Raw genomic sequence first — 22,494 nt, 5'->3', positions numbered from 1 at the left:
GCTGAAAAAATCTGACCCAAGTCCAGTGCTAGGTTTCCTAGCTAGGGCATTCCAAACACCCGTATTCATTCAGTCAGTAAGTATTTACTGAATGCCCACATAACCCCAAGGACTAGGGAACCGAATTTACACACTGCTCTGAGGCTTCGGAATAACTCTCTGGTAAGTGTACGCAATGGGCTCGTCTCTGGGATTGAAGACAGGACCGGGCACAGGAAGTGGGGGGGGCAATTCCTGTTGAGAGCAACGCTAGTGACATTACTTTTGCTGTCACGAGTCTGGAGGCCGCGAGGTGGAAGGAGCTGGCTGGGCTCAGGTGGGAGCGCCAGGTCCTCCGCGCTGAGCTCCGGCCCCTCTGCCCACCAGCCCCAGGGTGTCTCCTCGGCTGCCAACTCGCCTCACCTCAAGTCCGCCATCCCCGCCAAGCCTGTGAGTGCGGTCTCATTTTATCCCCGCTTTATTCCTGTGGTCTTAGAGATTGTGTGTATTCGTGCACGTGCGTGCACACGCACACATTCACACACCATCTGTCTGAGGAACAGCTGGCAACTTCAAGACCTGGGGTGACACAGTTGCCAACACCAGGTAAGCACACCCAGGTGCCAATACACCAAGCCACCAACACACCCAGGCCACACTGCCCACTGCGGACAGCCCGGCTCTCCCTCGCCTTTGAGGCCCTTCTTCTTAGATCCCCCTGGAGGGAAAGGAGTGCCAGACTGCAGCCACTCCCGGGGGTGCCTGTGACCTTCAGCCTTGTCACTGTGATGCGTGTCGGGGGTGTTCCTTGCTGCAGGACAACATGAAAAGGTCCCCAACTTGGAAAGTGAAACACCTAGAGGAGCTACGTGGCCTCCTCACGGTTTTAGCTGAGGACGTCTCCCATACCAGAGCGACGTGAACAGTGAATTCCACTCCAATGCCGACGGAAGCGATCAAGATGACCACAGGCACGGCGCTCAGCTTGATTCCAATGAGGCCCATCATGCCAAAGAGCTCGACTGTCATCAAAGCCAAGACTGTCACCTTTAAAAAGACACACGGTGAGTGGCGCGGCTCAGACACACCGAGGTATCGGAAAGAATTTTTCAAAGCAATTCCACCAGAGCAATCTACAAAGAATTATACAAACACGCACCCACTGTTGGCCACCTGTTTACTATAGTTCATATACAATAAGGTGTTTCCCTGTTTTGATTTGGACCCTCAGAGACCATCCTTCAACTTATGACTGAGTTGAAACTAGAGCTTTTGGTTGGCTCCTCCTGCAGCCTAAAGGAAGCTGATAGGATGGGTGAACAAAAGTCCTTTTGCGTAAAAGTAGCTTTGCTTTTGTGTGGAGAGCCCACAGGCTAGGCAAGGATGACTCTGGGAGAAAGGGGACGTGTGGTCAGCTGATGTGGGTCAGGTTACAGCCCTCTCACTTGGAAGAAATGTGGAGTTGCCGGGGTGGACAAAGCAAACGGTTAAACCAAGGAAAAGCTTTTATTTGCCTTTCTTTCATCTGCCTTGTGAAAATGTGTGGGGAGATGGGAAGAAAATCTGTGAGATAGATTTTGGAGTTCTGGGGGCCAGAGGGGAGAAAAATGCAAATAAAACGAGGGCAAGAAGGAGGAGAGAATAATGGTTCCTTGTCGGGGGTGGGGGAACAGGCCGTGTGTGTGTGTGTGGGGGAACCAAGCACAATAAAAGTTCCCTTTGCTTTCTTTTATAAGCGAGTGAAAGATGGATAACATCAATTGCTTAAGTACCATGAAAACTCCTGCAGACTAAACATTTACCTTTAAACATACCTGCTGCACAGACTTATGGTGCAGAAATAAGACCTGGTCTCTGTTTGTATAATTTTGGCATTTTGAAGGCTATACCACAGTTCATGGAATTTAAACACTGCCATGATTTTATTAGACTCTGCATGAAACTTACTCCAAATCTGAGAGTATTATACTTGGAGGGGAAAAAAATGCAAAAAATCGTTTGGGAATACTCATTTATCATTTCTCCCCAAGAGTTAAAACAAACATACCACACAAAACCGTCTCTAAAAGCATTTATCCATGTACCACCATCCTAACTTCTCTAATTACCCCTCCATTTAGAAGAAACTTCTCTGTATTAGGGTCTGGGTTGTAGTCCCAAAATGACCACTTGAATTCAAAAACCATTTATGCTTTTGAGTGTCTACATTTAATAAACGCTCAATGCTATTGTGGAAAGTGCACTAAAAAACGCCTCTATCTTTACATAAAAAGAGTTTAAAGCTGTAGGAGAGGGGACACAAGATTAAGGCCATTAAAGGCGCCACCTAGCCATGAACCTCACCACCTCCAGTAGAATAAATACAGTATGGATGATGCAATCTGGACCCTCCTCCAGAGGCCCAGACACAAACAAGACTTCCCGGCTGCAGCAAGAGCTATGCTGAAAGGAATGTGACTTCCACAAAGACCCTCAGAAGAAACTCACAATGATCCCGGCCGTCCAGGGGTTCAGGAGGAAGACGGCGCACACGAGGAACGTGCAGGCCAGCACCACGCTGATGGACAGCAGGAGCCAGTGGCGGAGGCCGATGTACTGCTCCCAGAAGAGGAAGGGGTAGCCGTTGGGGTAGCTGGAGAGCCCCAGGCTCGTGTAGTTGTTGCAGATGGTGCGGACTTTTTCGATCGCTTCCACGAAGTCTGAGGTGTCCCGCAAGCCGTTGAGGTAGAAAGGGAACTGAGCGTATTCGATGGGCTCTGCTGCTGGGACTGGACGGAGAGGGCAGAGGGGGAGAGAGAGGGCGCGGGGGTCAGTCAGCGGCCCCTTGCGGCTCCGAGAAAGGCAGACGGGCGCCGTCCCGGCGCGGAGGCGAGGCGGCCAGCGCCCACCGCTGGCCACACCAGACGTGCGCCCCCGGGTTCTCCGTAATGGCAACGAGTGGAGAAAGAACTCGGCTGGAAAGCCCGCTTACGGCGCCACTTTCCCCATAGAGGACAGCCTCCAGGGCTTCACAACTTCAGTCTTCGGTTTAGAAAACTTTAAACAATAGTCAACCTTTGATTTTTCTTTTTCTTTCTTTCTTTTTTTTTTTTTTTTAGGGGAAGAGGAGCCTGTGATCTTTGTATTTATTTAACCTTAGATTTTAATCTTCTAAAAGCAGTCACTCTTTGTCACGGGTCTAAACAATTTAGGGATTCAACTGTGGGAACGTTTGTTTTGTTCCGCCGACACAAGTGAACATACTACGTTCAAACTGTTCTACTCAGTCACTGATGAGAACAGAGTAACTCGAAAGTCATGCTTTCCTGAGAAAAACGCTTAACTTTCTTATCCTTTGAGTGATCTAACACACTTAAACCTTCCATGCTTCTTTTTTAATGCAATGCTAAGTCTTCAGCAGCAGGGGAAGAAATCCTTACACAACAAGCATTTAGTTACTGCCGTTGTGTGTTCCAGACCCTTTGGGGTCATTCAGCTGACTTGCTAAACATGATTTGCCCTATTATAATCTCAACTATAAATTTTCATTAAGACAAGCCTTGGCTGCTTGCCACAGGGCTCTGAGGTTTACATACAGGGAAGCACAACCCGCCTGCTCTCCGGCCATGTTCGCAAAGGGACCTGTCTTCTCTCTCACGTCCTCCCTCGGCCTCGTGGCCAGGGTATAAGCTACTAATATCTCTAATGTAAATGCAAATTAAATCCATCCAGAACCACCTTTCAAAGTCGGGGCTGAGAGGTGAAAAGGAAGAGGACGCTGTTGTATACAGACTTTTTCTGCTCTGGTTTAAACAGCCTTGACAGAGTACAGGTGCTTGGTGGCTTATAGGAATGACCCAACTTGCCAAAAATCCCTTCAACACCAGAGTTGACAAAGTTAAGATAAACATATAATCCCCGGCGATAAAACTTTGCAATAGTAAAATAACACTCAACCTGGAGGCGTCCCCAGCTTTCACATGGAACAGCTGGCATGAGAGAGAGAGATGCCTGGTGGACGTATTAGAGTTAAAGCCACAGAGGGAGATTAGAGACTCTGATTTCTCAACGTGATCGAGTAGGAGCTGTATTCGATTTCACATCCTCATCTGTCTCCCAGAGTTTTAAACTAAAAGAAATATATTGTTCTGTTTACACTTTTGAACCCCGGGGAGTGTCAACGGACCAGGGCTGTGACTGAGCCGGACGGACAGGGTGGAGGGAGCCTCCATCGAGTCCCGGGCCCAGCAGAGGGCTACTTACTTCTCAGCCTGGTCTCTGGCATGTAGTCGGCTTTGTCGTGGACCCACTCAGGACGGTGAGGCCGGAGGTTGGCTTGCGAGGCGGCGTAAGCCACGGGGTCGTTGCTGACCCACGCGGTCAGGTAGATGTAGAAAGCGCTGGGGTTAATGATGCCGTCTGCGTCCACCAGGCGCCGCTTGGTCAGCTGCAATGTGGGGAGAGCAGAGGCCTTTGAGAATGGGGCTTGGGGTGAACACACTCCCGCCTAGAGAGAGCAGAAGCGGAGCTCCGCACCAGCATTTGCAACAAAGAAGAGAATGCCTGCTGCTTGAAAACGTAGAAAATCCATCAGAACACCTTTGGTGTTTTTCAAAACGTGCTTATCAGACAATGCAGTAATCAGCATGTTTATAACACACACACACACACACACACACGCACGCACACACAGAGTCCTGCAGATGGCCCAGGAATTGACTGAACCAATTAAATCTGAACGCTAGAAGACTGTCTGCAGCCAAGGCGGAGAATGAACAATCTGGAGAAACATATTTATAGGAGGGGAAGGGGGAAAAAAAAACCTGGCAAGAATCCCCATACACGTCTGTGTGCAGTTAACCTCTGCTGTTAACACTGAAGGAAATGCCACCCAGTAAATGGAGGAGAGCTATAAAAATAAAACAACATCTGTATAAATTTTGCTAACACTAGCCTCCTATGACCTGTGTAGTCAAAGAATGCCCATCGCCCCAGAAGGTGGAAGGGACGGTGCACGACCACGGTCTTTCTGGGACTCCCATTCTGAGAGGGGTGGGCACGCTTAGCACACCACATCCTGTGAGGAGCTAAAGTGGGCCTGTGGGCTCTGCTTAGGTGAAGACGCCGTGAGACAGACACACAGACACGTGCACACACGTACATGTGTGTTTTTTCCTGTTTCCTTTAGATTCAGGCCTGGTTCCACTACTTTTGGTCTTTTTTTTTTTTTTTAAACAAAATGAAAAACATCAGAAGTTAATGGAGAAGGAGTGAAGGAAGGAAGAAAGTGGAAGAGAGTGAGAGAACTAAATTTCAGGGATCTGGATTCAATTAATGCACAGGATATAGAACAACTGTATGTCTTCAAGCAGTCTCTGGAATTACATGGTGCAGCTCATGGCCTCCGTGCACGCAGCACGCTTTTCTCCCTCCCAGGCAAAGGGAGTGATGTCCGGGGGCCCGGCCCAATCACATTTGTTCCACGGTGTCCCTGGTCCCCAAAGCCCCACCCAGCCCCTGGGCATCCCCCTGCTATCTCTCAGACAGGCCCCTCTGCCCACATCCTTGTCAAACCTGACAGCATGCTGCATGCGGCCATAAAGCACTGAGTTCACACTCCATAATAACTCTGAACAATGTACTTTGTAAATCTGTCACCTTTAATGCCAGCAAAAAAGGGGAGACAATAAACAGAGCTGCTGGGAAGATCATTAGCATGACGGTTTTCTGCCTGAAGGTGAGGCCAGTAAGCTACAAAGAGCAGAGGGAGCGGGATCCGGGGAAGCCAGCAGTGGGGCTGGACTCATCTGAGATCTGAAGGGGCCAAACACCCTCCCCAGCGTGCCTGGGGAACCAAAAGGGATACGCTGGAATCCAAGTGTCACAGCAAAGAGGCACATGTGGTTGGAGAATGTGATCAGCGAACAGAAACAGCTCTTCTTCCTTCGAGGAGTGAGAACCACGAGTCCACTCAGAGTCCCGGGACCTGCATTTCCACCGCCCCGCCCCATGGGAGCAATCTGTCTGTCCTCCTCCACCCCTCAGGCCAGAGTGGCCCAAAGGAGTCAAACGTAACTAATCTCCTCTTCCTTCTAGTAGGTGTTCCTCACCCACCTGTTCGCCCCAAATCCTATTCATTCAAATTCTGCTACCCAACAGATCCATCTTTCCAAGTTTGAATATAACCAAGAACCAGCACGGTGACAAGGACCGGAATTCGAAAGAGAACAATACGACACGGCGTGTCTAACACCTGGAAGAGCCTGCTCCGCCTATGCTTTGCTCTGACAACTGGTCTGGAGGCAGGTGACGCCCTTGTCCCCACTTGACAGATGAGCAGGGTGAGGCTCCCTGGCTTGCCTGCGGTCACACAATTAGCCGCTGGGATGAAGAGAATTAGAGCCAGCTCAAAACTCTTTCTTCCAGCCCCGAAGCCTCAGGTCTGCAAAGAGCACGGGCTGGGACCGCAGACTGTCAGCCAGGCTTCAATTCGGGGTGGCAGCGGCCTCCAAGCTCTGCTCAACAGCGCCCCCCGACGCTCCCAGGGTGTGCGGCGGTGAGAGTACCTGACTGATGTCGATGGGTTTATCGCGGCTGCCTGTTTGCACGAGGAGTTTGTAGGCAAGGACCCCATCGTCTGATCCATTTTTGTAATTGTTTGGCATGATTTTCCCAGTCTCCCAGTCACTGTCAAATGCGTCCTGAAGTCCTAGAAAAGGCAAATGTGTGTGACACATTATAACTCTGCATCAGCGTGACCCTGGTCCCGGGGGGCGGGCGGAGGGCAGCGAGCAGGACAGCGGAGCGTCTGCCGTCTACCCCTAACACCCTGTATTCCACGTGCACTTGACCTCACGTCGTATCATTAGATTTCTCGTGAATGAACTTCAGGTTGCTAATAATGACTGCTCCAAGGCAGAAGGGGGGGATATTCATTTCTAGGAAACAAATATACATGTTTCACCGCAACCCTGCGTCCCCAGCACTCCCCTTCTCCTCCCCCACGACAAGAGGAAGCCAGCGAGCCCGGGAGGGCGGGCGGAGTGTGGAAGACACAGCAGGCTGGGGAGCTGTTCCATGCCCCCGGTCAGGTGCCAGGCCGCGGGTTCTCCCACACAACCAGAAACTCCACCCGGAGCAGGAAAAACACATTCGCGCGCCCAACTTCCAACAGCAACTCAGCTGCTTCTCCAGCCCGGGGTGAGTGAACAGGCTTCTGTCAATTTGTTCCATCTGTTCGACTTGTGGAGCTAACACAAGCTCTGGGATCGGCTGTCAGGTTGTGTAAAGATCACAGCCAACACCTATTCACTCTCAGGGCTCTCTTCCCCTCTGCCACCCTTCCTCGGAGGGAGCGCGCCGGCGGGCCGCGGGGGAGAGGGGAGGGAAGGGAGGGACCCCGAGCGCGTGTGTGCGGGGAAGTACCTCACAGGGTAAATGCGGATCAGATTGAGAACAGGAAGCCACAGGCCAATACAAGGGGGCTCTGTGAGAACAGATGACAAACCGCAAGGCCGGGGAGGGGAAGGAAAGAGCTCTCTGGGCTTGGGGGATGGGCGAGCCCACCGGCCCACCACACACAGCTGCGCTCGGCCTCTGTAATCAAAACCATCATTACAGACCTGACGGTTTGGCTACAGCTGTAAAGAGATAAGCGTGTTGGAAGAGAAAACAGGGCCCCGGTGACCCGGCCTTAGGGTCTGAGCGATCCAGGCATTCACGCTCTCCTCTGACACCCCCACCCGCTTCCGTCGCCCGGCTCCCCCCAGACCACCTCCCAAGTAGAACTCCCTTGCCCCAGCAGCGCAGGAAACCACATTTTTGAACAAGCTGCACATGCGTGGGTTAGACACGGCCAGCAAGAAGGGAGGTTTGATTTCATTTCACGACCGGCCCCGAGGGACTTCCAAGACCCCCCCCCCCGCCCCCCACTCCCTGAAAAACACACACCCAAGACTGGTTCCGTTGGCACTCAGGATGGTTAAGCTCTTGGGCTGTGAAGTTGGGGGACAGGGGTGCACAGGACTCTGCCCCTCCTTCTCTAAACTAAACCCTCCTTCGACTTTGCTGTGGGCACTGTGTTTGGAGGAGCAGTTTGGGGGTGAGACCGGTGGGCTGGGTGGTGAAAGCAGGCCCTGTGAGGGTGAGTGTGGAGGGGCGGGGAGACCACCGGGAGGGCCCCGCTCCCGACTCTCACAGCCTGGCTTTCGGAGCGAGGCCTGCACACAACAAGCCGTACTGAACAGATGTTATTTTATTACCTAGAGCCTTTTTTTTTCTGTTTTTGAGAAAAATAAACAGGAGAGAAAAAACAACCCTTGCCCCCACCCCCAGCCCCCCACCAAAAGAGGCCTGTTCTGCTTTCCTCGCCATAATAGAATTTTCATCACTCCATGGCTTGCACGACACTTTAACCCCTTCCTCTTGACCCATTAATTCTGAGGAGCAGCACGTGCTCCTAGGGAGCACTGGGCTGTCTCAGCATTTTACAGTGATGGCTCCTCATTTAATTTTTAAAACAACCTCAAGAGGTAGCCTATTTTTATCATGGTCCCCTCTCTATAGATGAGGAAACTGAGGCCTGGAAAGGTGAAGTAACTTGAGGAAGGTCACCTAGCAGGTAAGCGGTGGAGCCAAGCTTTGAACCCAGGCAGGCTCTTCCAGAGTCAGCCTGAACCACTGCTGCGCTAAACTGCCCTGAGTGCGCTCTGGTGCCCAGGAGGCACCCGCTGAAGGCACCACGGGGAAGGTGAGCAGAGTTAACTCGGGTGCCAATGACATCTGGTGGCAAACAGGAGGTCGTAAAAATCTGAGTGCAGTTTTAAGATATTTATACTCGAAGACTTTTGGGACACCCTGGAGTGAAACAAAGAAAGAAAGATCTGATTTGGGAAGGTCACCGCTGCTGGCAATTCAGTTCAACTCATCATCTACGCTGCTGACCACCCCCCCACCCCCCGACTCGCTATTCACGCTACTGGGGATTCAAAGATGCATGAGAAACAATCACCGACTTCATGGAAAAGTTAAGTCCTTTCGTAATTAGTGTAACATTTTCTAATTATCAAAAAGCTCAACCAACAATGGTGTGGCCTCACTGCACACACATCAGCCAATCTTGACACAAAACCAGAACAAGGACTGGCTCCCACTCCCCTGGGCCCACGTCTTATATTCCGACACACACACACTGTACGAGGCAACTGCGATGTGTTACTTTACAGCAAAACATGGAAGTTTTAGCTAGAACTTTTTCATTTAAAGTATTTTATACTAGAAATTATTTTCTAGTGTGAAGCTCTGAGTTAATTATCCCAACTGCCAACTTTTCTTTCACAGGGGACCCTCAAAGGAAAATGTGAATCTAAACTTTATTTGCACAATTCAGTGTGAAATTTAAACAAACACCATTTGTACGTGATTCAGTGTGGCTTTGTATCTCCAGCTTCACCTTAGTTGCATGTGTTTACAGGTGACCCATGAGATAATTTCCATATTACCACTACGTATTTTTATAAGTAAACCTCTCCCCCAGCCAGAAAAACTCCTGGAACATTGCTCAAGACCAATGGGATGACATGGTTTGTTTGTAATCGTAACTCCATTAAAAACCAATGAGGTTTTTAAAACTAACCATCAACTTAACAACCAAACAAAATGTTTTGAAGGAAAGCTGATTCAAGGATCAGGAGGAAATGTTTGAACACCAACTCAGCCACTCTATTAGGCCTGAAAAACGTCTGGGCGGCCAGCGGTCCCACTCCTTGGCCACTCTGGGCGCAGTGCTCTGCTGGACCTGGCAGAGTCAGATGCGGAGGTCTAGGGCTGGCTGGGATCCCGACCTGGGGACGTGAGTAGATCTGACTTGGTCTAGGTGAGGGCTGTCCACTTAGCAATCACAACCCGATTCAGATGCACCTTTTAAAGAGATTCTCAAGTCCGACCGCTTTAGGACTTTACAGGGATGAAATCGTGGGGATAATTTACAATACGCTGTAAAGGTTACCCCTCTGCACTCCCTGGAGACAACACGCTTCTGCCCTCTTCCCAAGCTCTGCCTAACACGCCATACTGAGCATCCAAAGGAATGGCCCAAGACACCGAAGCTACTTCCACAGCGACCCTCCTCTGCACAGACACTGGCAGCGCACTGCCGCTCCCTTTGTCACTTGTGGTAAGTTATTTGCATGTCTTTGGCCAATGGAGGAAAAATGAACAGCAGTGAATCTCCCAACTGTCTGGTCCTCTTTTGACTCACTATCCGAAAAGCAGCGCTTCCCAAAGTACTGTAAAAAATAAGACTCGGAACAAGTTAACGTCATGAGCGTGTTAAAAAATAATGTTAATATCATGTAGCTCTCTCTGCCCCCACCCAAAAAAAAAAGAGGTGAAATCTGGTACACATGCATGAAGAACATTCTAGGAACACGCGTCAAGGCCAGAAATGGGACTGAATAATTTTCAGTCAAACTCCAGTTGTTTACCATTTCATGCAAACTCACAGGGAAACTGGCTGCTTAATCTTTGTGTACACATGTACTGACTTAAGACCAAAAAAGGCACTTAAATCTGTGTTTAAACAAGCCAAATTAAGTGGGAAATTAAGACAATCATTTGGACAACTGAAGCCAAAAACTGTTGGGGGGGGTGTCCATAATTATTTGGGTATTTCAGTAAGAGTATTTTTGCTTGAGTTGTGTGGGTAATTATCCCGCGTCCTCACTTCACTCTGCGTGTGTCAACACAGAGTAAATGAACAGATGTTCTTGGAATCCCCGCGTACATTCATGCTCAGTCAGCAGTCAGAAGCAGACTGAGGCCGGTTTTCTCTTCAGTTCACTCCACCTCCTAGAAGTGTCTCTGAAGACGAGGTAAGAAGCTCAGGCATTTCACAGCAGGACTGGATTATTTATGAAATACTGTGAGATGTGGTGAAGCATTTATGTTCGCTTCATAGGCCAAATCAAAAGATCAAAATATGGGATTTTAAATTACATTCACCAATGATGCAAAGTCGTTTAACGGTGTACTAAGCTATCATTTGGCAGCGAATCTGCACAGAAATCCCATCAACACTTGGACTTCACTTGGTCACCAAATAGCCACCCAAAACCAAAACAAAAAGACTAAAGGAAGCAGCCAACTGCTTATTTTATAACATACTTTTCCATCTCCTACTGTGTCCTCATAAACTCTTTTTTAAAATTTTCTGAATAGACTATTTTTTGCAGCAGTTTCAGGTTCACAGCAGAACTGAGCAGAAACTAGAGAGTTTGCACACAGCCCTCCCCACCCACACACACTCCCCTACCTGCCCTCAGCATCCCTCACCAGTGCGGCACGGCTGGCCCACTGGATGAACCAACATGGCTGTGTCCACATCGCCCATTTGAATTGTCTGTATCGTTTGATAGGCAAAAGCCAGATTTGGGAGCTGCCCCAGAAACATTCTATGTAAGAATTTTAAGCGACGCTTAGAAGTCAATGAAACGTGTCAGTGTCACACTGTGACCCGACACCTTAACAGAGTGAACCAGGGGACCCTGCGGACACTGAAGGTACCAGAGGCCAAATAAACGGCGAGCGTGTGCAAAGGACGAGGGCCCTCCCGCAGCGTCTTACCTTGGAGCCAGTCTCTGAAGTAGTGCAGCCACATCTTGGGGAGCTGTCTGTTTTCTTCCAACATGACATACTTCACATTACTGAAACTCTTATGAAGGTCGTAAAGTAAGTGCTGGATGTTCGGGTAGTCCGCTTTCTGAGTGACTATATACATGTTGTAGAAAGAAAAGTATTTGAACTGTGCAGCAATGAAGTCGTACTCTCTGGTTTCCCGAGGCACAATGTCCGTGAGGTCCAGCCCGTCGCGCACTCGGGTGGTCCCGTAAAGGCTGACCCCGAGCAGGCCCAGGAAAAGGAAGATCACCACGACCTGCAACAGAGTAAGAGGCAGGAGCTCAGACTTGAAGGAACGGGTCCGACTCGTCCTTGACAAAGGTGAGCTGTGTGGTCTGTGCCTTTTACCATCACACGGCCCTGGAGGGGCACGTACGGGTGGTTCTCCCAGAAGGAAAAGCATAAAATCATAGACACTTCACTCTTACACACGCTCATGAAGAGTAGTGTTTAGAATGTAAGGGGTTGATCTAAATTCAGAGAAACACTCGCCCCAGAGAGACTCACTCCTGTAGAAGACGGGCTCATGAAACGTTCCCCACTCTACCTGGACTGACTCCTCGGGGGGGCCTGAAATCTGTCACACCCCAAGAAGCAATGGGATGAACCCCAAAGGAGCCTGCTCTGGTATGCTGTGAAGACCAGGAGGCGTCTTCTGTGTCGGTCGTTACCTTGGCTTTTGGTTTCAAGAGGAATGGAGCATAGTGCTTCTCGGCAAAAGATGAGAGTGTCCACTTGGTGCAGGGGGGCTCGAGGCAGTGGAGGCTGGAGTCGGAGAACTGGGAGAGAAGGTCCCTGGTGGAGCTGGTGCTCTCGGGGCTCTGGCCGCTGAGGGCGTCCTGGGCCAGGGCGACGGGCTGCACGGAGATCTCGGAGCGCGGCTCGGCGGTGGTGTAGTACACGTGCGTGTGCGGGTCGTACTCCGTGCGGAGCTGCACCGTGGACTGCATGGTGATCTGCGTCTCGTGGGCGAAGCTGTGGCTGCTGTAGGGAGGCGGGGGGCTGTAGCGGGTGCCGTCGTGAGCCTCCGTGTAGGCCTGGGGTTCAACCTGAATCACTCTGCTCACACAGGGGCTGAAAAGAGGGGGAGACGGGTTGCGATGCTGTCCCGAAACGGGCAAAATGTGCTTTCATTTTTGCCAACGACTGATCGTATCCGTTTTACACCGCTCTGGTGTAGGAGCAAAGCATAGGATGGACTTCCACAAACATCATCTGGTCTGTCTGTCTGGACACAGACACAGGTGAGCCAAAGGAGGCCAGATGGATGGCTGGTCCTGGATTTGGCTGACAAAAATCAAGTTACCTGCTGACGAAACTCTTTAACGCATAATGCCTTAAAAAAACAGCCCCAAACCAAACCACCCACGGGGCTGTGTTCTTCCCAGATGGTGGTTTTCAATCTTTGTTCCGCCCTAATCCACAGAGGTAAGACACACTCCCAGCAATGAGCAATGTTGATGCGTGCCTCATTGATCTTGTGTATCAAAAACTCAAGGCTGTGAGAACGTCCAGCCAGGGGAGGGGAGAACCCCGGGTTCCCCCCAGGAAGCATGTCCCCTGCCTCCGTCACACTGTTCACTACATTTCCTTCCAAGTTCACAGACTAGAAGGTTCTCGAAACATTACCACTCTTTTCCCCCACAAATAAAGGCCATGGCCGACAGAAAATGTACCTTGTGAAACAGCAGAAAATATCCAATCTCCTGTCCTCACGTCGATACAAATCCATGCTGAGAATTGCAGGAAAAATGAGCAGAACCATAGCAAAATTGAACACCACTACTACGGCCGCCTGAGAGCAGAAAAAAAACATAGAGGTCACCAATACATCTCCTCCTGGTCAGAGGACTGCTTTGAAAATAAAGCAGTTTTGCACAACGTCTGCCATTCACTCTCCTGTTGCCGGGCTTAGATCTGAAATAGATGCTGGAGTTTCTCACCCCATTGCTTCTCTTCCATCTTTAAGAGACTACCTGGCTGGGACAGGAGGGCCCCCACCAGTCTGACCCTTTCCATCTCTGGTCACTCCATGAGCCCGCAGGGTACAAACAGAGGAACTAAATCAGCATTTCTCGCAACCAAACCAGGTCTACAAAGGCAGAGCAGGGAATATGCTTGAGACGTTTTCATTGAAAACAAAAAGAAAAAAAATTTCCTTCTTAGAATGTTTCTAAGCGTTCCCGCAGCCCTGCTCTTACACTTAGCAAATTTACGTATAAAGTGGATTGAGTATATCAAAATGGTACCTTGAAAACACGAAATAAAATTTCAAACACGTCCCCCCACCCCAGCTTTTTAATAGGCACATTCCAAATAGCCCCCAGAGTCGCCTGGTTGGGGGAGGGGGCGGGGGTGTGAGCGGAGCGACGTAAAAGGTCAAGGAGAGTTAAAGCAGAAATTCCTGTGTGTGATTCCAGTGTGCAGAATAAGCAAGTACAGATTCAAAAGTCACTCCATAACCTAGAATAAACACGGGCCTACATTCTGTGTTGCTTTGGCAAGTCTCCTGCTGACCTAGTAAAAATTACACAATTGGGCTGTTAACAGGGGAAAGTCAACAGAGGACAGCTGAAAAGGCTCTCCCCTCCAGAAAGGCACAGAAAGAAGCCGCAGGAGGAACAGTGCAACTGGATGCTAAGGAACTAAGAAAACACCAGAATTTTTATTTATTTTTTTTGAAAAATAAAAGCTTTTAGGAGGTTTTTCAAAAAAACTGCTTAGTTTTAAAAAAAACCTTCTCAAAATGGGTAAACGTCTCCGGGTGAGGAATAAAACCTGAGGACAGCTGGTACCTAACCCTATCAGAGGAGAACCTCGCCAGGGGCTTTTGATAGTAATTGTGAATTCATGCCCAAGCGGAACTACCAAGCCCGCCTTTTAGAAAGATGCTTTTCAGTAACTGATTTTCTATCAAGTCTACAAAACCAAAAAGTAACCAAGAGTCTCCTAAAAATGACCTCACCCTTCTCTTCTTAGTCTGCCTTGAAAACCTCATCAATTCAAAATATATGAAACATGTTAATGACCACACAAACGTATGTAAGGGACTTCAGAGGCCTGCCTAACAGGCTTATAAACAGATCACCACTTTGACTAGAGGGTTTTTCTAAGAGACAAATACTTGGAAAAGTCAGGGCGCTGTCCTGGGCATGGAAGACACAGAGACGGTTAAGACAAAATCCTGCTCTCAAGGACAGGCACAATCATGGACAAATTACAATTCGTGCTGATAAATGAAAAGTCGTTAAGAGCATGCCAGGGTTGCAGAGGAGGGGGAGCACGCGGTTGGGGGGAGTACGTGGGGTGGGAGGGTGGTCGAGGAAGGTTTCTCAGGGGATGGAGCAGACAAAAAAGGACTTTGGGGGGCACGGGGAGGAAGGACGCAACACACAGAGGGAATCTGATAGGTGGTTCCGAGAGGGACACACCCAGCACAGGCCAGGCAGTGCTGCTGGGTTTAAAATTCTGTTGGATGAGAAAGGAGACGGAGTGAAGGGAGGTCAGGCAGTTAAATCACACACGATTCACCTGAGTCCTACAGCATCCGGGAGGCAGACGCTAGTGTGCTATTGAGGCTGTTACCTAATAAAGACCCCGCGGTGCAGAGGAAGGTCACCCAGTAAATCAGATTCAACTAGTCCCCAGCCCCACAGGGACCTGGGCCTTCCTGTTAGATCCAGTCACCTCCTGAGGGGACAGACATGGGACACTGGGGCAGGGCTAGGACTTCTGACCAACCAGACCACAGGGAAGAACAGGTCTGATCCTCGAGGATTTTTCCAGGAAAATTTAACCTGGGGGTAGCATCCTTTTGTCTTTCCTTTTTATTACAGTCATGTTTGGAATTCAGGAGTGCCATGCAGACAAGAAACGCTGGGTATCCCGTTTTAAACAGAAGTTCCTGAGGGCGAGGGCAGAGACTATGAAAAGACAAGCCGTGCAGGTGTGTGCAGGCAGCCCAGGTGTTCTGGCCGGAGCAACACTGATGCTCCCTGCAGTGGCAGCTGAAGGTATCTGAGACCAGCCTCGTCCATCAGACAAGGGCGATCGATGGGCCTCCTTCTTGGTCTCTCTGCAGTGGAAACGGAGCAATGAAAGGAGAAACCCAAGGTACTTCCCATCAAAACTGACCATCCAACGACTTACTGCATATGCAGGGAGAACATTTTCTGATAACACAGTGGAACTTCAACCTCCCCTAAAATGCACCGAAATGGTAAGAACAAACAGCGAGGATTTCTCAGTAAGGGAGAAATGTCACTGCTAGAGGAAAGAAGGGTTTAAGAAATTGTAAGTAAATCTGAAAAGATGATGGGGATGATCTGGCACCATCAATCAACCCTAAATGCGGTGCTTAAAGGAATGCCCCATTCTCCAGCAAAGCACCTATGGGTGGCCCCATGGAGACACCTGCAGGGCAGAGGGGAACCGGCACCGGCCAGAGGGGCCCTCGTCTAAACCCTCTCGCCATCTGGAACAATAAAGCATTCTGTTCTGGGAGTTTCTATTGATGAACAAGTACCATTCAGTTACCAGCAAAGCCTCAGTGCAGGGCACTGGTTCTCCAAGAATCACAGACAGTGCCACTGCTTTCTGGTATAGAGTGGCATTTGGACAGAGGGATGAAGATCGACAAGGAGGTCTAAGACAGTTTCTCTGGGGAAAAAAATTTCTAATTATTTTGGCAAAGGGTACAAAATTGGAAAAGCTCCCCAGGGGAAAATTCTAAAGTCACGTGGGTTTATTACTGGACAGAACAACTTTGGACATGTCCATTTTTATGCTTAATCTGTAACATCCTGAAAAGCGCAAACACAAATGACTACTCGAAGCTACCACTTAACACAGTTCACCAAAGGGGAGAGAAGCTACGAAACGGTCAATTTCGAATGTCAATACATTTAAAAGGGAACCAAGTGTCAAATTTCTGATGGCTGCTGCAAAAATCATGGCATGCCCTTTAAAAAAAAACCAAAACAACTTCCTTTCATTTTTTGGTTTTGTTTATTTGATAGAGTTGAGCCAGTGTCATGGGAAGCCATTCTTTCATAAATGAGGACTCCTAGAAGCTGTTGATGCAATGTTCTAAAGTGATAACTCTAGCGCTTTAGGATAGAAATGCAAAACCAATAATATTCATCTCATCTCAGTCAGATGCTTACCTTGGGAGAATTTAGTGTCCTGGATTTTCTAAAAGGCGTAAGGAAAACTCATGGAGCTTTTCAGACCACCACACCGTGGGATATCATTAAAGGGGGGTATGCCTTGATGCCTCACCAGAGTGTACTGAGAGGGGAGGGGAGAAAATGAGAGAGAGGGGCAAGAAGAAAAGAAGGGGCGTGAGGCAGAGCAGGTGAAGAACAGCGAGGGGAACGGCAGGCAGAGAAGGAGACAGGCAGGAGGGAGGGTCCCGCTGTTAAAAGGCAACTTCCCGACACCGGACTCTGCCGAACGTGAGGCAAGAGCAGGTACCCAAGGCTGCCGCGCACACGCCAGCCTGTGCAGAAGGTGCTGTAAGACGGTAGCTGTGGCCACAAACTAGTGAGCATCTTTATCTTCCACGTTACTGAGCCGTTACGATACATTTTCATTTTCTTTGAACTTCGGCCCCACTTTCAGATTTAAAATTATTTATTTATCCCCTCACTATTTCTATTTCTATTATATACATATTTGCAATAAAATGAGAAAATCTTCTTCTAGTATTTTTCTTTTCGGGGGGGACGACTGGTGGTTGTAGCGATGCATACAAAATCTAAACAGCAAACAAGTCTGGTGTCCCAAACACAGCAGGATCAGTAGTTACTCAGGGTTTTATCGGTAATTAGTGAAACGAGATTCATCTATGAAGGCTGAAAAGGAGCTGAACATATATTGACAAAAATATAAATAGAAACCTAATCTATGATTAGTCAGTTTCTCTTCCTGGTCACAACCCTTATCACGTTTTGGTTTTCAAAGGGAGTAAAGCATATGAAAAAGCTGAATGTAGTAACTGTTTAAAAAATGGTTTCCTTTAAAAAGGAATTGGCCATCTCATGAATTACCATGACACCGTCAGAGAGGAAGGAAGAAAACGGGAAGCCTTCCTCTTTCTTGGAAAACAGCTGAAGCTTCAAAATTTGAATTTAATTCATAAAACCTCAATAATAATATCCTTGAGATATCCAAACCCTAAACCATTGCAGGCTTAGGAAGGCCACGCCTTTAACTGGTCAAGCAGCCTTCTCCATCTGCGGCGACGACCAATGTCAGGATTCCTGTGAGTTTCAAGCATTGGGACAGCAATGCCAGGACTTCACACCAAGCGCAGGACGGACCCCGGCTGCATCCCCAGTCTAGGGAGCTCGCCATGACTATGTTCACATAAGCCGGCTCTTTGTTTGGAAAAATGTCTCCGTGGCCTCTAGGTGTGAAAGGGCCCAGTTTGCAAGGAGAGAGCAGAGCAATGAGGAACCGCATTGCTCTGAGTAAGAAACAGAAAGGAATTCTTGAGTTTTCCTGGGCAGCTTCAGAGTGGAGTTGGGAACCAAAAGGAAAGAGAGGAGGGGACAGGAGAGACGGACCAAGGAAGGAGAGGTGACAAGCCAGGGCAGCCAAGGGACCACTGTGGGCAGAGGTTGGCCAACAGCTCCTCACACAGTGGTGCCCAACGCTCAGTTTAAGTTATCGCCCAGCTGGGGCTACACTGCAACTGCATCCTGCTGTCAGAGAAGCCTGCTCGCTCTCTCCACAACTGCCTTGTGCAGGGGCTGCTTTAGGGGAGTCAAGAGAGGGTGGCCAGCAGGGGAGGGGAGGAGGGGGGAGGAGACACAGAAACAGAGTGGGGTTTGGAAGCAGGATGGCCAAGCGCTGGCCGCACCGTGGACCAACCCAAAGCCCTCGTGATTACCTGGGGCCGGTGCTGACTAGCATCCCACATGGAACGGCCCTGGTACCACCTCAGTTTAACTATAAAGGAGAGCGCCATGCCCGCAGGCACGGGGCCATGAGGACACCCAGGCCACAGGCTTCCGGGCTAGAGGGCTTGAAAGGAAACAAAGAGCCCTAGAACTTTTTCAGAGGAAGTATCAGGGTTATTGCTTAAAGCAGCCCCATCCAGAAGAGAGAGTCCCAAATGCGGGCGTGCAGTGGGCCCATACGCACAGCAGAGGAGGGAAGCAGACCCGGGGGGCCCGCTGTCAGTGCAGGGCTTGCAGGTCCCCTCCGACTCAGTCACCCACCTGGAGGGAGAAGGCCCGCAGGGCGGGGATCGGGATCAGCGCGGCCATAAAGAAGGCTGTGACGTTGCTGATGGATGTGAGTGCCACGCTGGCCCCCGTGCGCTTGAGACACTCTCCGGTCCTGTCCTGAGGACGAGAAACCACAGTGCTGAGAGCTACAGAGCACGGAGCGCGGGGACAGTGCACGGACGCGGCGGTGCACAGTGCTGCCGTCGGGGGACAAGCAAGGACCACCTCTGGCTTTCCCGCCAGCACCAACGTGGAAAACGTTCTCAGTGCTATCTACACAGTCACGTGTGGTTCACGGTTATTAGTATTCAAAGCACAAAGCTGCACAGTGATGATTTAAGTAAAAAAAAATTTTTTTTGATTTTCTTTTAATTGGACTAGGGATTGAACCTAGGACCTCGTGCATGCTAAGCACGTGCTCTACCACTGAGCTCTACCCACACCCCATAAGTAAAGGTTTAATATGATTAAAAAGGGGCAATGGGAAATGAAGACAAAGTGTTTAAAAAAAAAAAAAAACCCAAAGAAACAAATATGAACTTTGGAGAAAGTGTCCTGAGATGCTTCTTACTTACTTTACTTGTTCAGAGCTAGTAACCTGTCATCTAACTTGGGACTGAAATATTGACTTGGGCCAGACTGAGGAAAATGGAAGGCCAAACACTCAGGAGCAAAAGGGGCTTCTGCTGTCCCCAAAGCTTCCCTCTTCTGTCTTTCTATTACCTCAAAAGGGATTCTTTTATTCTGTCCTGTTTCACTGAATGCGTGTGCCAGAAGGAAAACATCGTCCACACCAACGCCAAGAGCAAGAAATGGCAAAACCTGCAGTGAAAACAGGGGACAGTGAGCGGTGATGTTAGACACACGAGGGCCAACTCTGATCATTCTAAAGCTATTTACAACGTTGCCGCCAGCACCCCCGGTAGCCACCCGAAGGACAGCTTACATGAACTCATGAGAAGAGCTTAGTTTTATCTGACAGTTAAATCCCCAGAGCCTAGCAGTTTTAGCTCACAGTAGATCTAGTATGTTGCTATGTCTAAGCTCCATGCGCAATAATTTTTTTTTAAGTTAATACATATAAGGAATCTAACTCATCTACAAGCAGTGGTTCTCAGAGCGTGATTCTTAGAGCAGCATTGCTGGGAGCTGGCTAGAAATGCAGATTCTCCACCCCGACCCCAGATGGACTGCTGCAGAAGCTCTGGGGATGGGGCCCAGCAATTAAAAAGTTTGCAGAAGCCCTCCAAGTGATGCTCAGGGTTGAGAACCACCGCTCTCCTAAATCGTCTAAACGCCACTGATAAATGGAGCATCTCTGCCTAGTCAACAGGCCCATTCAGACCTGCCCACCGTCCAGTGGTCCATTTAGAGACAGCACTCCCCTGAGGAATGCGGTATCCTAGTGGAAAGGACTGGAAGACCCTTTGGGAGACATGGACACACAGGAGGCTGGTGGGGCCGAGCCTCGGAGAGGGGTGTTTGTCAACGAACAGGGGACGGGTGGCTCCTTTAGTACCTGAGTTGTTGCAGCGTTAAAGGAAATCCCGATCAACGAGCACAGGCCCAATCCTGCAGCCACTGACAGTGCAACCAACAGGACGCCCGCCAGCCCCACGGCGCCCTGGGACCTGGAGCAGTCCCAGCGCAGCATGGTTAAACAGGCATAGGCAAGCTGCAAGCAGAACAGTGGGGGGGGGCGGGGGGTGACGGGGAATTGGAGGAGGGGGTGGGGGAGGGGAGACACAAAACAAAAGCCAAACATTAGAATGTGTAAGGATTCTAATGTTTTCCCCCACCCATCACCCCAGATCAAAGGGTAGAACTTATTAAATCCAACAACAACAAAAATTTACACTACAAGACATCACACGAGATGATACGAGTCAAAGGTGGGCGAACCGCAAATGGGAATCAATGCTTTCACACGACCACTTTTTAAACCGTTATGAAGCCGAGCTCTCTCTGTCTTGGATGCACGTGTGCGTTAAGAGCAGTTAAAAAGCAGGAGCGGTCATGGAAAGGCAAAAACCGAAAAAAACGAAACGAAACACCCCGAGGAGAACCGAACGGACTGTTACCATCAGCAAGTAGCCGCTGGCCACGCGGATGACGCTGACGTCGGAGAAGGACTTGAGGATGTCGTCCAGGGTCGTCGTGGTAAAGGAAAGCACCTTCTGAGTGGAGTTCTGAGCGACGCTCTGGTGGACCACCTGCGGTCACAGCGCACAGACAGATCCCAGGTGGGATTAAAGCTACAAGGAGCTTCGCTATCCCAGCCCGGGGTGGCGTGTCCCCTCTGCCCACCCCCACTTTTCTCCCCTACATGATTCAGGTCTGAACTTGGACCAACACTGAACTACCCTGGGCCTGGGACGATGACGTCTACTGCTAACCAAGCGAGACTGCGGCGCGGTGCTGCGCTGCCCTGGGGTAACTGAAGTTTGCTCCAAAGACGGCTACTCCCGTCTCCGAAACTCCACGACTGGTTTGCAGGCCATCAGTTCCCCCCCAGTCCCAAACAACCCATGCTTACGGCATGCCTCCCCCCTTCATTTGCTGCCACTTTTAAAAGGTCGCAGGCAGCTCAGCAGAGGTCACTGCTTGGGAAACAAAGGCCAGCTTCTGTCACATGACCTAACCGAGGGGACTGCAGCTGTGAGCAGACTCCAGGCCTTGCTAATGTTTTCCAGACACCTTTTCTTGCTAACCAAGTGTTTTTTTTTTTTTTTTTTTCCCCCAAAACACTATTATGCCTTAGTGCTGGAGTTCACAACTGGTGACTCAAAACGTTTTAGGCCATCCCAATTAGAATTAGCATCACCCAGATAGTATGATTTTCAAGAGGAGAAAGTTTTCATGCCACCAAGTTCCCAGAATTATGATCCATTCTAAAATAAGTTCTAATGAGAAGAAAAAGTTTTAATTAAAACGTGAAAATGACGCATTTAGTGACTAAGGGGTTTGGACCCACATTCAGAGACACTGGCCATTTACCTCCACGTATGTCCTCTGCCAGGCCTCCAGGATGGCTGCAGCCTTGTCCTCGTTCCAGGTGATGTGCGAGACATACTCATACCCCTTGAAGTGTTCGTACATTTGCTTGGGAGTCATTAACTGAAACATGGTCTGCAAGGCGTGGGCACTGTGATGGGGCGGAAAAGGCACCCCATTCAGCATCCCCAGGAAGCAGCTCTCACCGCGCGACACCCCCACCGAGCGCCCCGGCTCACCCGCAGCCATTCTGCCCTCCGCGCGCACAGGTTTCCATTAAAATGAGACCTGGATGGCTGTTTTATTTAATAGATTGATGTACCATATTAAAGGTGTAACCTTACAAACCTTTTACAGATATACCCCCAAATTAAATTAATAGGCAATTTCCTTTCTCAGCTTCCATTCAACAAAACAGGAAGGGGAGAGAAGCAGATAGCTTGACCAGATACGCCGGGCTCAGCACCGCACACTGGCTGGTGCAGAAATCCCAGACGACAGCCCTCCCGAGGGAGCAACCGCAGACGGAGTGCCTGACACTTGACAGAGCGGAGTCCGCAAGCGCACAGAGGAGAATTCTTGTTTAGCCATCAGTCGTTGGTCTTTTTCCTTTAACAGGCTGTGGCGGAGT

General features: G+C 49.6%; 1 protein-coding gene across 4 annotated transcripts in view; it reads right to left on the bottom strand.

Moving 5' to 3' along the window:
- The window catches only part of PTCH1 (patched 1), a 68,767-nt gene that overhangs the window by 11,897 nt on the left and 34,376 nt on the right, over nt 1–22,494 (bottom strand). For all 4 annotated transcript variants that reach the window (XM_031447130.2, XM_031447133.2, XM_064490105.1 and 1 more), the window contains 12 exons: nt 21,867–22,014; nt 20,951–21,082; nt 20,389–20,544; nt 19,593–19,691; nt 18,861–18,986; nt 13,311–13,429; nt 12,306–12,708; nt 11,581–11,890; nt 6,525–6,667; nt 4,222–4,405; nt 2,467–2,747; nt 889–1,026 (listed from right to left, as the gene is read on the bottom strand). In XM_031447130.2, the coding sequence (XP_031302990.2) occupies nt 889–1,026; nt 2,467–2,747; nt 4,222–4,405; nt 6,525–6,667; nt 11,581–11,890; nt 12,306–12,708; nt 13,311–13,429; nt 18,861–18,986; nt 19,593–19,691; nt 20,389–20,544; nt 20,951–21,082; nt 21,867–22,014 (2,239 nt within the window). The remainder of the gene's footprint in view (nt 1–888; nt 1,027–2,466; nt 2,748–4,221; nt 4,406–6,524; nt 6,668–11,580; nt 11,891–12,305; nt 12,709–13,310; nt 13,430–18,860; nt 18,987–19,592; nt 19,692–20,388; nt 20,545–20,950; nt 21,083–21,866; nt 22,015–22,494) is intronic.

This window comes from Camelus dromedarius, chromosome 10 (genome assembly GCF_036321535.1).
Source record: "Camelus dromedarius isolate mCamDro1 chromosome 10, mCamDro1.pat, whole genome shotgun sequence".
NCBI classification, from domain to species: domain Eukaryota; kingdom Metazoa; phylum Chordata; class Mammalia; order Artiodactyla; family Camelidae; genus Camelus; species Camelus dromedarius.
This window is presented reverse-complemented; position numbering and strand designations above follow the sequence as displayed.